Source organism: Anarhichas minor, unplaced genomic scaffold (genome assembly GCF_050575085.1).
Source record: "Anarhichas minor isolate MPS153535 unplaced genomic scaffold, ASM5057508v1 ptg000007l, whole genome shotgun sequence".
NCBI lineage: Eukaryota > Metazoa > Chordata > Actinopteri > Perciformes > Anarhichadidae > Anarhichas > Anarhichas minor.
Genome location: NW_027466453.1, coordinates 19,817,181 through 19,834,346, shown reverse-complemented (window position 1 = coordinate 19,834,346; position 17,166 = coordinate 19,817,181). Strand labels below are relative to the sequence as shown.

Below are 17,166 nucleotides of genomic sequence, written 5' to 3'. Positions count from 1 at the left end.
TACCCATGCTAGATTATGGGTCAGCACCTGCAGTGTAATGTTTGCTAATCAAGACACCACACTCAAGACACCCAAAGGAATGTTTCTCTGGAGGTTGTCGTGTGTTCTTTACATCAGCCATGTCACATGTTTAAATAGCATAGTTTGCGCTATGCTAGCACATTTTGGAAAATAGCTTGAGTCATGTTCTCGTAGAGAGTTAGAGTTGAAAAGATTGATACGACTCTTGGCATCAAATATGAAGCTAAAGCTAGTAGATGGTTAGCTTAAATTAGCATGAAGACTGAGGGGAAACATGAACAATCCGTCTACCAGCACCTGTGAAGCGTTCTAATTAGCATATGTTTTATCTTTGTTGCTCCGTCAACAAACGGAAATGAAAACACTGAAATACGTGCTTTCGGGCGAGTGCAGACTTCAGACTTTATGGAAACTGAAACTGGTCTGGAACACTTCACTTTAATGTCACTCTGTAGAAGTGTGACATTAAAGTGAAGTCTCATTTTCATTTCCTTGAGCAGATAAATGTTCCTGTTTAGTGACAAGGTTGATGAACTTTTATCCACAGAACGCTTTAGCTGATTAGCAGGCAAGCTAAAAGGATCCATATACAGTATTAAACGATAGATTAGTGATTCATTCTGAGCAAACGGCTGAAGAGTCACTTTCACCTCAGATGTGAAATGACTTCCATTCAGTGGAGGAGCCTTCCCTGGTTACTGCTTCATCTTGTGTCAAATACGTTTTAAATGCTGTTCTTTACATTTAAAAACAACGGCTTCCTGTTGCTCTGTATCCTGTACAGTTCTCCTCAGAAGGCATACCCACACATTCCTCTTTGTTAGCTGTACACTAACATTGTGCTGCAGCTGTATTTTAAGCAAATGTACCATAACAGCAGTACGAACTCCCGTGTAACAGTAAGTTCCAGCACATAAGCTGTATAAAGTTTTTATTGGAGTGGATGTAATAGCCATGTACACAGTAAGCCGCAGCAGCGCTGGAGTGTGTGTGATAATTAATTCCAAATGTTGCGGCCCCCAAATTAAAGCCAGTGGCTTCGGCACAAAGCAGCCTGCGCCTTATCAGCCCAAAACAGGTCAGCGTTCGATACCGCCTTTCATTCACCCTCCTCTCCTCTTCACCTCCCCTTTTCCTCTGTGCCTCCCGCTCTCCTCCGCATCCTCAGCTGACATAGGCTCGTCTCCCACTAATCCTCTCGTTACTGAAAAGAGATGGGGAGAGAGAGAGAGAGAGAGAGAGAGAGGGAGGAAGGGAGGTGTAAAGAGGCAAAGACTAAATTAAAGACTCTGAGTCGTGTTTCTCGATTAAAACCGCTGCCTCTGGAACACAGCGACTTGAAAATAAACCAGTTGTGTGTTTTGCCCTGATGCTACTGTATATTCCAAGCTTTGTATCTATACATCTCTACCAAGGGCCACTGATATTTATCTCACCCCCTGTCCTTTGCTGCATCGCTTTCTCTCTCCGTATCTCCGTATCTCCGTCTCTCTGCCTCACAGCATCAACTGCAATTGAAGCGTGTTGAGATGGAACACATTATGAGCTGGCCTACATGGCTGCCAGCTGTGCGTGTGTGTGTGTATTTTTGGTAAATAGCTGCATGCACGGTCTTGGGCAGTGTAGGCTACGGAGGATTTACACGGTTTGGGAAGCATAAACACGCATACACATCACTGCTTGTTCCAGTTCCAGTCATAAGTTGATTGAGATTTAGTTTGACCGTATATAGATCAACATCAGTTACATGGATGAGAAAGATTTCCTAGAATATTCCTTCAGGATGTGAAAAACGAAATTGTATGCAGGACCACTGTGCTGTATTCAAGCTAATTTACCAGTCAAATGTTTTTGTAATTTTTGTGTTTCCATTGATGTATTCTTACGTGCAATTGAGCGTAAAAGCTTTCGCTCACTTATGGTGGTTTTAGTCGTTGTTGAAAGAGACTTGATGCGCAAAATAAATTATAGAAATAAATGTCTTTGCTGGATGAATTCTGACGTAGCGGACATTTAACCCACATGTTTCTGCTGTCGTCATCTTTTTGGATATTATAACGCACAGATGCCTGTCTTCTTCTTCTTCTTCTTCTTCGGACAACATGAAACATGGCCAATACAAGCGGACATGAAGGAACAAATACAACTTGTTTCCTGCTGGATTACAGCCATGCGCAGCCTTTAGTGCCAACTTCTCACCAAACTGCGCTATAGCCTATCATTCACTCCAACCAGCTGATGGAAACACGACTAATTTGTATTTTCTTTTTTGTGACGTTTCTAAAATTCACTTTAAAATTAGCTCGACACTTAAATGGAAATGCGTCTAATGGGACCTTGATTTCAGACAGAGTTTCAACTGAAATCAAACTTTTGCTAACAGATTCCACCAGCTGTAGCTAGGTAGCTAACTGAGCTAATGCTAGCTCCATGGGTTGATTGACTAAAGTCTCCAGTTGATATTTTAATTTTCCTAACTGACTCGTTTTCAACATGAATGTTGTAAAAAGGGTCTTGGATAATTATATGATATTATATAATATTATAAATATTGTGCTAAACGACTGAAGGTAAAGCTGCATATTCCATATGATTAGGAAAATATTGTTTAATTTTTCCATATTAATTCCAGCATATAGCTCCACAAGTCTAATCAAACACATCAAAAACACACATGTGGGTCTTTTAACATACAGTGTCCGCTCTTTTCAACTTTTGTGGGTTCAAGGATATAAAAATCATCCTATTACTCATTATCTGACATCATATATTCCGTATCAGCTTCCATCTCTTCATTGAAGCTATATTATGTTTAAACTTAGTGAAATATTAAAACCCAATCTGCATGTTTTTTATGGCCACGCCTTTCCATCAAATTTAAACATCCACTCTCGAAAAATGACATATTTGGAAACTATGGGATCCTTGGGATAAAGTACCGTGAATTTCTGCACAGCAAGATTGTCGGTCCGCTAACTGTGAATTGACACGGTTAAATAAATAAACAAACATAACTACATATCTGATCATTTGGAATGTAAATTACACCAGGCCTCTCTCGAGTGTTGTACCAGGCCTCTCTTGAGACGAGGGGCACTCTGGTGGATATCATGCCCAGGAACATGTGGTGGATCTGGGCCAGCTGTGGCAGGTGTGTCCCTGTGGATGGAGGGAGAGTTGGCAGATGAAGGTAGGAGACGTTGGTTTGTGGTTCCTGTGATCTCTAAAGCTCTCCTGTCCCTCTCTGTCTCCACCTTCCTCTGCCTCGCTCTTGTTAAAAAGCAGAAAGCTCACATCGGACCAACGTCACAATCAGCATTAGCTGGATCCTCCTCTTCTTTAGCTCCGTCTCTTTCTCTCTCCACCTCTTCCTGTCCTCTCCTCTGCTGTGAGCTGTTGGACTGTGGCTTCAGCTGTTTGTGTTTGTCAAACGTTCACGCCGTTAGAGGCTCAGTCTCTTGACTTTGTGGATGTATTTATGCTCATGGATTTTCAGAGATGGCCCCTTGTGTGGTTTTCTCTGTGACCGCTATACTTGCTCAGTGATGTGAATATTTATGTGCCGTTTCTTTTTCTCTCTCTCTGCTTTATCCCCCTTCACCTCGTGATTCTACCAAACTATCTGCGATTATATATTGTTTTTACTAGATTCTGCTGAAAAATGTAGTGCTTTTATTCTAATCTGCAACGCTCCATGGTTTTCCTTTGTTTCATTCATATCGTTCATGGTTCCTGTCTTATTGTGTCGCTCCGCTCTTGTGTCAGATCTCTTCACTTCCTGTCTTTGTGTGTTTTTCCACCAGTTTTGGACGTCTGTCCCGTCCCGATTAGGTCCACCTGTCCCTCGTTAGCCGTGCACTCACCACACCTGCTCACCTGTTAGTCAGTCACTATTTATACTGGCCCAGTTCCTTTGCTGCCTGTCTGTTCGTCTTCGTTGCATCATTTGTTTGGAGTTTTGTTGTCTGTTCCCTTGTCGCCTTTAATCCATTTATCAAACAGTTGAATTGCTCCTGCTGCCTCCTCTGTTTCTGTATTTGGGTCTTTCTCCTGCTAACTGCACTCAAAACTGTAACAAGTTTCTAGCTGAGAATATCTTTCCATTCATAAAAAGATAAAACAAAAAGGGAAAGGAAGTTCAAAAGAGCTGCTCTGACACAGTCCTTCAAAGTAACAAATGGATACATAAAGGGCAGAACAACGTGATGTCACAGATACACATGAAATGACCGCAGTGAATTACGAGGTGGTGGCACCACGGACGAAATGTAGGTTTAGGAAACAAAATGACAGAAAATATCGTGGTTTGTGTGAAAATAATTAATTAAACGTTAATCTACTGTTCTCTTTGTATATTTCTAATACTTATTGTTTTCTGTTGCATCTTAATATTTATATGTTATATGTATTTATAGAATTTCTAATTCTGAGTGTGATAGTTGAAAATTGGGGATAATGTCCACAAAATTACCTTTACTGGTTACACACACACACACACACACACACACACACACACACACACACACACACACACACACTAAATTGATTGACGGGTATCACAACCTTTACAGGCCTTGGACATGAAGTATCTGAATGCCCTTAACCAATCCTGCTCCACTGGTTATAGCAAAAACACATGAAACGCACACATAATCCCTCACACACACACACACACACACACAGTCGATGCTTCTCCTCACTTCATCTTCCTGTGAGAACATCCTACAGGCCATATATGGCATACAGTGATATGACTCTGTGTGTGTGTGTGTGTGTGTGTGTGTGTGTACCATCTTTCCTTTGGTGTTTGCTCTCGTGCACAGAGCCTCAAAGCACAATGAGTGCAGCTAGCATGGGTAGCTTCGATATGAATTAGCTCGTAAACAGTGTGAGTATGTCAGTGAATCAAATTGGCATTGATCTAACTTCCCCTCCCCCGCTCACTAACATACACTCCTCCATGTTTAACACCCAGCTCGCTCTTTCCCTTCCTCTGTCCGTCCGCCGACTGAGCCAAGCATTAACAATGCCTCTGCCCTGGAGTCGTCCTCCACTACCACACACAGAGAGAGATCTCCCTCACCTCCTACACAAAGTCACAGCTGCTGTTGCCTGTACTCCGGTCTCTCTTTGTTGTCTTCATATATGTCACTTAGCATTTTTCTCTCTTTCCTTCTTAGTGTTGACTCTCCTTTCTGTACCTTCCTTTTCTTACTCTCCTACGTTATCCTTGAATGTATTTAATGTCTTTTTATTTCACCCTCTGAACTCTTGGGCGCTTCCGCATTGCGTCATTGTGTAATGTTACGTCCGTTTTAGAGTGGAAGTGCGATTCCTTTGCTTGGCCGAGTCCGCTTCAGTACTTTTGTAGTTATAGTGGAGACATTCACACTGAGAGACACTACAAAGTTATAAAAAATATCCTTCTATGTATCTTTCTTTACCTTCCTTTCATCTGTCGTCATTCATACATGTTCTGCTCGTAGCATCTTCACATTAACAAGCCATTATCACATTCTCACATCAAGTTTGTGACCTGACTACAAATAGCATAAACAAAAGGCACCATCACAGCAAAGACAGGACCAGAATAGTGTGCTGTGTTTGTTCCTGTTGTTTTCTGTGTAAACCCACACGCCAGCAGCAGCAAAACAGCCAGACAGAATACACCACTGTCCTATTTTTCAGTGTTGAAACTCCAGAGAAGCAGCATTTTCGTAGATTCCCTCCATTGCTCATAGCACATCCAGGCAACTGTGCCGACATCCTTTTCGTGTCAGGTGTGGTATGTCTTCTGTAGTCTTGTACCTGTCACGGTGGACAAGGGGAGGCTCATTGTTGAGCTGTAGAAATATCCTGGCATCATAGAGATAATGTTTGAAAAAAAGAAAGACATTGGCTGGTGAGACAGCGCTGGAGAGTTTGGATATTCAGGTGAGAAATAAAGGGAAGTAACATAAAAGTCTTCTGATTTGGGTACTTTCAGACCGAGCTTGCTGGTTCCCCCTGGTAAAGTCCAAAGGAAGATGACTTGCGCTTTTATGCAGATGATATTGTACGAGGTGTCTGACAGAAATGCTTTTTCTTCCTCTCCTTTCCAATCCATCCCATGTTTCCTCCTCTTCAATTCTTCCTCGCATCATTCCTTTCTCTCCTTCACGATCTCATAAACTCCACCTGCAGAAGAATCGTCGGGACACCTGTAACTTTGACAAGGAGTTCACCAAGATGCCGGTGGACTTGACGCCGACTGACAAGCTCGTCATCATGAACCTGGACCAGGACGACTTCCTCGGCTTCTCCTTCACTAACCCTGAATATGTGGCTCCTGGGAATTAACACACGCTTGATCCCACTGATGGACTGGTAGAGAATTTGTTTTTTTAGAGCAGATAAGAAGGCAAGTTCACTTGTTTTGTCTACGTTCACTAAATGTCTGCATTCCTTATAGGCCACACTGGGGTTTGTCCAATACTTCAGCACAAGAAAGGCATCACAACACCAAACTTGCACAGTCGACTGGATTGTATCAATAATGCCCAATAAGTCAAAATGTGCTTCTTATACAGGACAAAATACAATCTAGATTTGTGGGAAAATATTAATTCCAAATGACTATAATTGACCAGTTCAATGCACAATGCATTAAAATGATAGAGGCAGCCCAGATGCCCACACCAGTCTTACGTGCCAGTTTAACACGTGCTCCCTTTTCTTAATTTTGTGCCACAATTATATTAACGATATAATTCGGTTTGCTTCTGGAATACGTCTGCTCAAATCCTACAACCACCCTAACCCAGCTCACTCGCTTCATCAAAGTATTGAGATATGCTCTCTAGTGTTGTCCCACCAGTTTGACTCCATCATTGTGGCATCTCAACATCTCAAAGCAAACCATGTAACAAGAGGAACTAATCACTGAATGTGACGTGACATGTTGAACAAATCTGAATGGATACAAGCAGCAGGCTCGGTCTCCAGAGTGTGATTTGCCTGGTGCAGTTAAAATAGCTGCCATTCATGAGCAATGTTTAAAGGAGCATTGTCTTGAATATGTGGGAGGACAATCTTTCTTTTCCTAATTTTTAGTCTGTTTTTTTTCTATCATAACGTTAAGTTTCGACAAGGGGACGGAAACGTGTACCCTGGTTGGTTCTAGATCAACAAATGTCTTTGGATCATGAGTGGACTAAATTGAGTAATTGTTAGCATGTCGTGATGTTAGCAGTTTTATATATTTTAATGTTGTTACCCTCATCACTTTGTAAAAATGTATAAACTGATCAATTCTGCAGCCATTTAACTCGAGGCGTAGGTACGCAGGCTTTGCCTCCACTCGTAGGCGTTTTAACGTGCACCGTGAGTAGCCGCTGTGTATCACTTCAGTTTATGTGTCTTGACCATTGTTGCCTGTTTCAAGCAGCCTGTGCTCATGAGTTGCACTGTGCGAGTGCCGACACACTCACGACTGAGCGTCTCACACTGGGCCATCACAGAGGAATATGCCTAATGAGCAAACTTCACAGCCTGTCAAATCTTTTCGTCCTTCTCGTCCTCCTTTCCTTTGGCTCTCCTTTTTAGTTATTTATTTTTTTGTTTTTGGCTCTCATCCGTACTTCTGACGAGGCCTCACTGGGAGCCTAGTATGAGGTGGTGTCACAGGGTTGGCGATGCGGCAGACACTAGTGGAGCACACACACACATATGCTGATGCACACACAGTGAATGAGAAGCTGCTTTGACAACCCCCGAGTGAGCGATTTCACAAACGGCAATAATAACAAGAGCAATGCTGCTTTTCTCAATTATTTATTTTGTACTTCCTTCTCCTCCCCATCTGCATGTGTGTGTGTGTGTGTGTTAGTGCTGTGTGTGTGTTAGTGCTGTGTTTGTGTGAATAAACGTGTGCATGTTCTGACAAATGTCCATATGCTAGAAAGTGTGTGCGTGCGTGCGTGCGTGCGTGCGTGCGTGCGTGCGTGCGTGCGTGCGTGCGTGCGTGCGTGCGTGCGCGGTTTATAAGGCTTCATTGGATAATGCCAATTATTTCAAATTCAACAAATCTGCCTTCCAGCTTCAAGCCGCATTACATTGGCTATAATGCCATCTAGCTCTGTGCACTGTACGCGACACACACACACACACACACACACACACAGACGTCTATACAGTCCAATCCATGACTGAGGGTTGGAATTATTAGGTGAAGCGTAACAAGGCGGACAATGACGGTGAAATGTTCGCTCCTGGAGGCACAAGACATATACTGTAGGTCCATTACACAGGCCTAGAATGTTTTCCCCTTCTTTAATCAGCACAAACAGTACCCTCATGTATATTATATACAGTATACATATGCATAGTATACGGGATCCTTCCTGACACACTGGATCTGACTCTGCAGTCCCGTTCTTTTGTTTCAACGTTGTATAATGTCGAATATAAAGTATAATTTGTGTGTTGGCCTTTCTCAAGCGTAGAGCTGTGTATTGCTCAGGTCAAGGGTGTAAATATCTCCTAATGTTAATCACGCCTACTCTTAAAATCTGCTGTTGGGAGTCGCAGACCCTGAAGCATTCAATAGCACTAGACAGCTGTGTCTACCTGTGTGTGTGTGTGTGTGTGTGTGTGTGTGTGTGTGTGTGTGTGTGAGAGAGAGTGAATGAAGGAATGTGTAACTGTACATGCATGTAGTTCAGATATGTTTAGCACTGTACAATTTAAAATAAGTCTTTAAATCTTGTAATAAATCTTCCTTTGTTATGGTAAAGACAGAAGCTAAGAGCCTGCACCGAGAGCTAACATGAAATGAGTATCTACTGAATCACATGTATAGAAACCTTTTCCTCACGATGCTCCATTCTCAGTGTGTTAAGAACCGGCAACACGATCAATGGTTAAGGTTATGTAATGGTGTTAAGAATCCCACATCAGGACTATAAGGAAACGTACTATGCATGCATGTGATGATCTCTCTCTTTCATATCTTGTTCCATGTGATATGGATTTATCCTATATTAAGTGTTGATTGATGGACCAGTGTGTGATTATTTCTTTATTAGGCATTAATAGGGTATGTGTTTACTTAATTTATGATAAAAGTATGTCATGACATTGTAACCTATTTCTGTAATATTATACAAGAGCCGTGTTCTGCTTCATTTGTACATACGGTAATATAAATATTTTTAAAATGTTTAGGGGTAAGAGTCTTCCATTTCCATAGTTACGTTTATACACCGAGACGTTTATGTGTTTAGGGACAAAATTATATATATATTAATATATTAATATATGAGTTGCAATAGAAAACAGACAAATATCTGAGGACTGAAACATAATTACATTTAACATAAAAAGCATCCCAGTATAACCTCCCAGCCTCTCGTACAGTGTTCTAGCTTCTGCAGAGTGGAACAGTAACGGTCTAAATGTGTACCAACTTGTCTTCCTTCCTTCACTCCTTTCTTTCTTTCCGACCTTCTCTTTGATCACGCTTTTGCATCTGTCATTTTATTTTTTTAGACTGACCTCCCCCCCCCCCCTCCTCCTCCTTCCTCTCTCACTCAGCTTCCTCATTGTCTTTTTCTTACCTCATTTTCTTTCTCTTGACCTTTACCCCTCTCTACCGTCTCCACCATTCTCCTCTCTCCTCTCCTCTCCTCTTCACGATCCATTTCCTGCTTGTTTTTTATTCTTCTTCTTCCACTTGTCTCTAATCCGTTCTTTATCATCCTCCCCTCATTATCCCTGATTTGTCTCTTTATATTTCTTCTTTTTTCTCTTGACATGAGATTGAAATCTGATGAGCTATTAGTACGATTTAAATTTGATGCTTGCCTCTTGAAATTATTTCTGCTTTGATTTCAGCCGGACTTACGAGCTAAGCAACAAATAGTTTAACAATAACATGAAGATAATTTTGACATGCTGAGAACAGCAAAGATACTGTAAAAGAAGAGTAAGAATGTGTTCTGTGAGATAGTTTACTAATAAGACAATTTGTATTGTGATGTGTTCAATTGTAGGATAATAAATCATGTTGAAAGATCACATATTGTCTCGTTTCCAGTCAAATGTCTAATGTGGATGCTGGTGCTTCTTGTGTTGTCTTCTAACTAAAAGTTAGTCTACATCTTCTGGGTTTGTAAAGTAGTAGCTTGTGTGTAAAGTCCTAACTTCACTCTTAGTAACTATGGCTTTTTTCAAACAACATATTGTAATAGTAGTAGTAAACTGAAGTATGTTTAAATATAGGAAACATCTGTAGCGCTGTCCAATCAAAAATAATAAATTGTGTGAACAGGAATTTGCTTTAGCATCACAAGCTGTAACATAACTTCCAAAAGTAACTAAACTAAAGTAACTAAACTTAACTTTCAATGCTTTGGAAATGTAGATATTTGCATATATATACTCTAGTATTCAAGAAGTTAGGAGTGAGGGGGAAATGTCAAATTATTACTAACCTAACAGACGGGGTCGTCTGTTTTTATGCTAACATTATTGGCATGAAATATATAATTTGACTTATGTTATCTTCATTAAACAGCATTTTAATCCAGTCACATGTCAGATGTGTCAACCACATTCCAAATGGCCTCTTTTACTCATCAATGAAAAATATCAAATGTGCCATATTATATACAAGCTAACATTTTAGTAAGTTCAGTTAGCTACACAACAGTTACACGTGGCAGTGAGTAGGTGTATTTAGTTACAACAATCTCTAAGGAAGAGTCTGTGTGGTGCAACATCTTAATGTAGGGAAATCTTCATTTAAACACTGTTACAACTTGGCTACAAAAGCAGCCGGTGCCACTGACACCTGTTCCATTATTCGGTTATTTTCAGGGAACATTTAGTTGAAACCAAACTGAAAGGAAAAGTCATGGTCTTTTCCTACAGGGCCTCAGTAGGTAACCTGTTTATTAGACGCAGTAAATCTGTATGTGTGCTACTTGAGGCACAGAGATTAATGGGGTACCTGTTAATGATGTGTAGTACATTGTGCCGGCTTGACAGCAAAGGTAGAATAAATCTTTATTATTATGCATACTATCATCAATTGACAGGCTGCCATCACAGTTTCCATTTACACAAACACACACACACAACTCTATATGTACATCCCATAATGCCATGCTTGGCTTCATCTGCCTCCGTGATAATAATAGTAATAATGATCAGCCTTCTGATAATGACAGCATCAATATAATCCTGTGCTACAGAGAGTATGGGGTAAGTCAGAGAGACGGAGCGAGAGAGGTGGAGTTTAGAAGAAATAGGATTAGAAAATAAAAAGAAGCAGGAGATAAGAACACAGCGGGTTGCTTATATACCGGTGTACTCCCGTATATACACACTTATACACAGAGTACTACAGTACAACACACACACATTCGTTCCATATGAGAATACACACAAAGAGACAAATACAAACATTATAGTCTGTTCTGCCAAACAGTTACTTTCCCTGAAGACAGGACATTTTTCAAATAAACCAAAGTCACACACACACACACACACACACACACACACGTATGTATGTATGTATGTATGTGGAGTCAGGCTTTCTCTTCTCGCATGGCACATGCAAACTAAAGATTGTTTGTTGTATTTAAGCGTTGGGTCCTTAAAGAGGTAGATGAAGGCTTCTCAGATCTAGTTGATGAGGACCATCAATGTTTCTATCTGCATTGACAGCTGTCTCTAGCAGATGTGATTAGCTGTAGCTAGCTAATTAAGCTAACATTAATTTCATGGGTCAGTTGCCTCTGGATGCCTTTTAATGTTTCCAGCTGACTGACCTGTTTTAAAAACAGGAACCCTGTTAAAGTGTAGATTGCTGCAGAGATGACATATTTTTGTAGGCCAACCATAAAAAGTTAGCATCGCATTGGATTTTGGATTATTGCATAAAATAAGTTCTGTGGCAGATACTTACACGTTTTGTTCAGCAAGATAATTGTCACCACTTTTATGATTTCTTGAAGCGTGAATGCAATCTTCACAAGTAAAAAGGGAGAGGAGAGGCTATGAGTGAACTATGAGAGTCGCATGAGGAAAAAAAAATCCCATTTAAAAAGAACATCGACTTCGAGACGAGGGAACCGGCTGTGAGAAAATGCTAACTTTGGCTTAGGTTGCTGGAGTGTAAACTTCCCCAAACCAATGAGGAGCAGAACAGAGCTGCCAACATTAGCTGACCCTAAACAGTTTTTATGTGACTTTTATCTGGACAAAATAATGTAGCACAAACATCTCTTTGGCCTCAACATTAATACTAGATTACTACTGCATAAAATAAAATACTGAGACGAACTTATGAGAGCATATAAAGACATTGCTTTTAGGTATTTTGGTTTTCGAAAGGCTGACGAAAAAAGACACCACCCTCAAAAACTCTTTATGGACAGAGCATCGCTCTCACTACGGCTAACGCTTCACAAGCTTCTAGAGCTCTACGGGCCTTTCCATGCATAGTTGTGGTTTCTAAGCTATGATTGGACAGTTGCTGTTTGGGGGTTAGGGTTCAGCAATCAATTAGATGTGTTATCAATGCTTGTGATTCTCGGAGGGTCTCTGCACTGACACTGTGGCAAGCTAGCTAGCAAAGAAGCTAGCTGCTGTTGCTGATGCAACGAAAAGGATGAAGGGAAAAGATGGAGGCTGAAGTGAACGACAGCGGGGCACTGCAGCACACTGGAGAGAGAGAGAGAGAGAGAGAGAGAGAGAGAGAGAGAGAGAGATGAAAAGGGGAAACTGACAAAAGCAAAAGAATCTCTTATTTATTTCATTCAGTCTTAAAAACGCTCAAGAGGGGAGCATGACGGAGGAGCTTATTGGATTTATTTCACACTATCTTTCTTTCTCGCGCACTTCCTCTCTCTCTCTCTCTCTCTCATGCAGCCCTACACACATTTTCATTAGGCAAACATATTAGACACACTTTCACACCATGAGACATGCGCCTTCCCAATTAAGATACATCTCTTTCACTGTCTCCCCTTCATTCACTCTCCACTTCCTCTCTCCCGCAATCAATCAATCGAACTGTCAGTCCTTCGCTTAATCAGTGTCCAACACGCACACACACACACACACACACACACAGACGCATGCAAACACCCTTACACACATTTTCATTATGCACGCACATTAGAAGCGCTTCCACATGATCACTGACCTTGCGTCTTCCTCAAAGTGTCCGACACAAACACACATCATTATGTACTACACAAGCTTTTAACTTCAACAAACATACAGATACAATTGTAATCTTTGGAATTTAAATCTGGCCAGTAATCTTTTTCTTTTCTGCTCCCAAACGAGTCAATACACACGTCTCACTTTCAATCTACACAAACACTCTTTGGTGGAGAGTTTCCCGGGGCTGTGTCTGTGACTTCTAAGTCATAAATCACAGTTTTGACATATTAGCGTCACGCCAGAATCATGCCACATCACCATATGTCCTCTCTCTGCCCTGGAGCCTTTCCCATCTGGTAAAACACAACAAAACACAGATACAGATACAGACACACACACACACACACACACACACACACACACTGTGATCCTTACAAATACATACTGAAAACTCATAAACTGGTCAGTCAGAGCAAAAAAACTGCTTTGTGGTATTTCATTGAAACTAACTCTTTGATGCTAAAAACATGTGTGTCTCTGTACTGTATGTATCCTATGCCCCCCCCCCCCCACCCACACACACACACACACACACCTGAATGTACACAGCTCACTCACTTTGCAGTATATTTGTGTTGCACTTCCTCCTCATCTCTCTTCCTCCAAACAGTTTATCGTTCCTTCTCTAATTTCTCTGTGGTTTTCCGTTTCCTTTGATTTCTTCCTCTTGTCTTGCCTGCCCTCCTCTTCCTCCCCCTCCTCTTCCTCCCAGTCTCTGAGCACTGGCCAGAGGCGTGAGAAGGTTCCAGCTCACTGAGCAGAAACCCTGCAGTCCTCCTCCTCCTCTTCCTCCTCTCTTCAAGAACCAACCCCAGTCTTCCTCTCCTCGTCCTCCGGTTGTACAGCCGATAACTGAGAGAAGACGAAAGTGAGACATGCAAAAAGAGAGAGAGAGACAAAGACAGAGAGACACATCAGTGATTTTTAAACTGCATTTCCCATGATAATGATAATGATAAATAAGTGCTTTTGATACTGTATCTTTCAGAAAGTCTAGTCAGCAGTCTACTTCTTGTCAAATACACTACTTCTTCTTTTCAGACGCAAAAACAGAAGAAGGAACATATTTCTGTATACATTCATTGTATCCGTATTACATTATGTTTTGTAATCTAAAATATTCTTCTCTGATGGATGATGGCAGTCAGTGCTAACTGTGGTGACAAATGCATCGGGTTTCCTCAATGGCGTCTTCACAATAAACGCCAGCATCTTTTTCAGCAATTGAACACTTTTAACATGAAGCAGCAGCAGCAGGAAATGTGCAGTGTGCTTTTTTTAATGAACAGTGAGGCTTATATCAATGAGATGAAATTATGATGGATTAAAGGTAGGATTAGGAAGGCGTTCTGAACCCAGTGCAGGTATGGCGGACTCCGCCACCAACACTGAAAGCTGCTCTATAGAAAGGATATTACCGAATGACACTGAGGGGCTATTGCAGAAAAATGTCATAAATAGAATAAAAGATAGGGTTTTGTTTGATTTTATAGTATTAGTTGTTTTATTATTATTATTATTACTAATATAACTTTAATGTCAGGGAAAGATGTTGGATTTAGATAATGCACACTATAGAGACAATGTTTTTGCTCTTTTAACATGTAACTGAAACCCCCATCTTTTCCAAACCTTAACAAAAGTATACTTTGCCCCCAACCACCTACATTTCTTCCTCCCACAGTCTCTCTCACCTCTTCCTTCCTCTCTTCTTCCTCCCTCCTCTCCTCCTGTATTGTCACTCCTCCGCCCTCCTTCCTCGAGCTTCCCTCCCTCCCTCCCTCTCTCCTGTCTCTCACCAGAGGTGAAATGCTGTACTTCTCTTCCTGAAGTCATTTCTATGTTAATGAGTCTCCTTGTGAGATAACGCAGGCTGCAAGGGCCTCGGACACACACACACACACACACACACACACACACTGGCAGAGCAAGTGAGAAGGATGATAGGACCTGTCACTGCTCTCTCTGTTGATCTGTTCATGCAATTATTTAATTATATACAGTAATCCTTTTTCTTCCCTCTTGCTCGTCTCTCTCTCCCTCTCTCTCTCTCTCTCTCTCTCTCTCTCTCTCTCTCTCTCCCTCTCTCTCTCTCTCTCTGTCTCTCCCTCTCTCTCTCTCTGTTTGTTTTCGATCGCTTTAATTCTTCTGTTTCATCCTCTGTTTATTTTGTAGTCTGTCTGACAACCACCAATCCCATCAGCTACACAGCCGGCCGCCCTGTCAGTCAGCTTATCACTCGCTCCATCTTTAAGTCACTTACAGCCTGATAGTGGGTCAGTAAATCAGTCAGTTAAGGCACTTAAACATTGAAGCCGATTGACACCAACATACAGTTCAGACAGTTACCTAAAATAATAACCGCTTCACAGTTTAACTAAGCATCACTGTCCACTCAAAAGAAATTACTGAAGGAATGTTTGTTTTTTGTACACTAGCATGTGTGTGCATGTTCATGCACACACATGCACACACACACTGAGCTACCTCTCATTGACTCTCCTTGATTAATGAATATTGGTCTGAATGCTCGGAGAGAAAGAGAGAAAAACTGCAGAAATCAGTAAATAAACATATCAAATAAACAATTAGAGAGGTTACATGCATTTATTCGTCCCTGCAGTCTTGTCATCCTTTCACTTGAATTGTCTCAAGTGACGAAGACAGGCGTTCATTCATTGCTGTTTAAACAGGCAACACAATGAGCTTTTAAACAGTCAGATCTGTTCAGCCGCCTGAGGCGCGCACGCACACGCACACGGACACACACATACACACACACGCGCACACTGACTCGCTCTCTCTCAAAACGCCTCACCATGACACTTACACATGTTCATGTGTGCGCACATTTGCACACAGCCGAGTCACGTGAACTGAGAGACAAACAGGCGCACGCCTGCACAGTGCATGCACGCACACTCGTGCATCCTACGCGCACGAACGCGCACGCACTCCCCGTGTGTTAAGTGAACTGTGAAGAGACTCAGACCGCCTTGTGTGGAAGCCTCGCTGGAGTGGAATCATTAAAAACGGTCCGTGGCTCTTTAAGTGGCATCTCTGCTTCTCTCCCGGGCGCGATTCTTCATGCATCGCTTGCCAATCTCTCTCTCTCTCTCTCCCCCCCCCCCCCCCCCCCCCCCCCTCTTTTACTCTCTCCTCTAACTAATCAGTGCGGTGCAGGGGCTGCTGGCGCCGCGCAGGCGGAGGACAGAGGGAAACAGAGGGGACGCTGCGCTACGACCGAGGACAGCGCCACGGCGCGTTTTCAGCACCACGGACAGCTCTACAGACGCGGCAGAAGCTCCCCATGCGGCAAGCGGCGCGGTGCTGCACTGCTTAATAAAAAAGACACTGAAATCTGCATTTAAGACATTAGAGGCAGGTGGTTTGTGAACATAGCTGATCAACATCCCTATTTGTATAACACGTACGCTTAGATATAAAGCAATGTGCAACTACAATGAGTTTGACCAATGCTGGGCTTTGACACAGCAACATATGTGTCTCTGATGAGACCCTCACTTTAAGAAGTAGCCCTACTTAGCTATACATATTCTCTCCTCTCTAGACTGAAGCCCCCCCCCCCCCCCCCCCCCCCCCCCCCCCATGCTTTGTACTGACGGCGTTGCGGCGCTGGGCGGGACCTGCGGAAATGACGGATACGTGATTAGCTCCTGAAGGGCGCTGTCAGCCACGAGCCCAATCCGAGCCGAGCGGTGCGTCCTCAGGCGGAGTTTGAGGAGACGCGCGGTTAGTTTTAGTTTGTGTTGGTTGGACCGAGAGGAGGAGGAGGAGGAAGACGAAGAGGAGGAGGAGGACGACGAGGAGGGAGGGAGGAGGAGGCGACGGCTGTCATTTTTTTTTTCATGTGTACCAACAGGGCACGTTTCTCGGGAGCAAAACCCAGGCGGGTGTAAACTGTCCATG

General features: G+C 42.3%; 1 protein-coding gene across 1 annotated transcript in view; it reads left to right on the top strand.

Moving 5' to 3' along the window:
* The window catches only part of LOC142945122 (protein kinase C beta type-like), an 84,906-nt gene extending 74,815 nt beyond the window's left edge, over window positions 1–10,091 (top strand). The window contains exon 17 of the mRNA XM_076086489.1: window positions 6,205–10,091. Within this exon, the coding sequence (XP_075942604.1) occupies window positions 6,205–6,360 (156 nt within the window). The 3' untranslated portion in view covers window positions 6,361–10,091. The remainder of the gene's footprint in view (window positions 1–6,204) is intronic.
* Window positions 10,092–17,166: the final 7,075 nt, after the last annotated feature.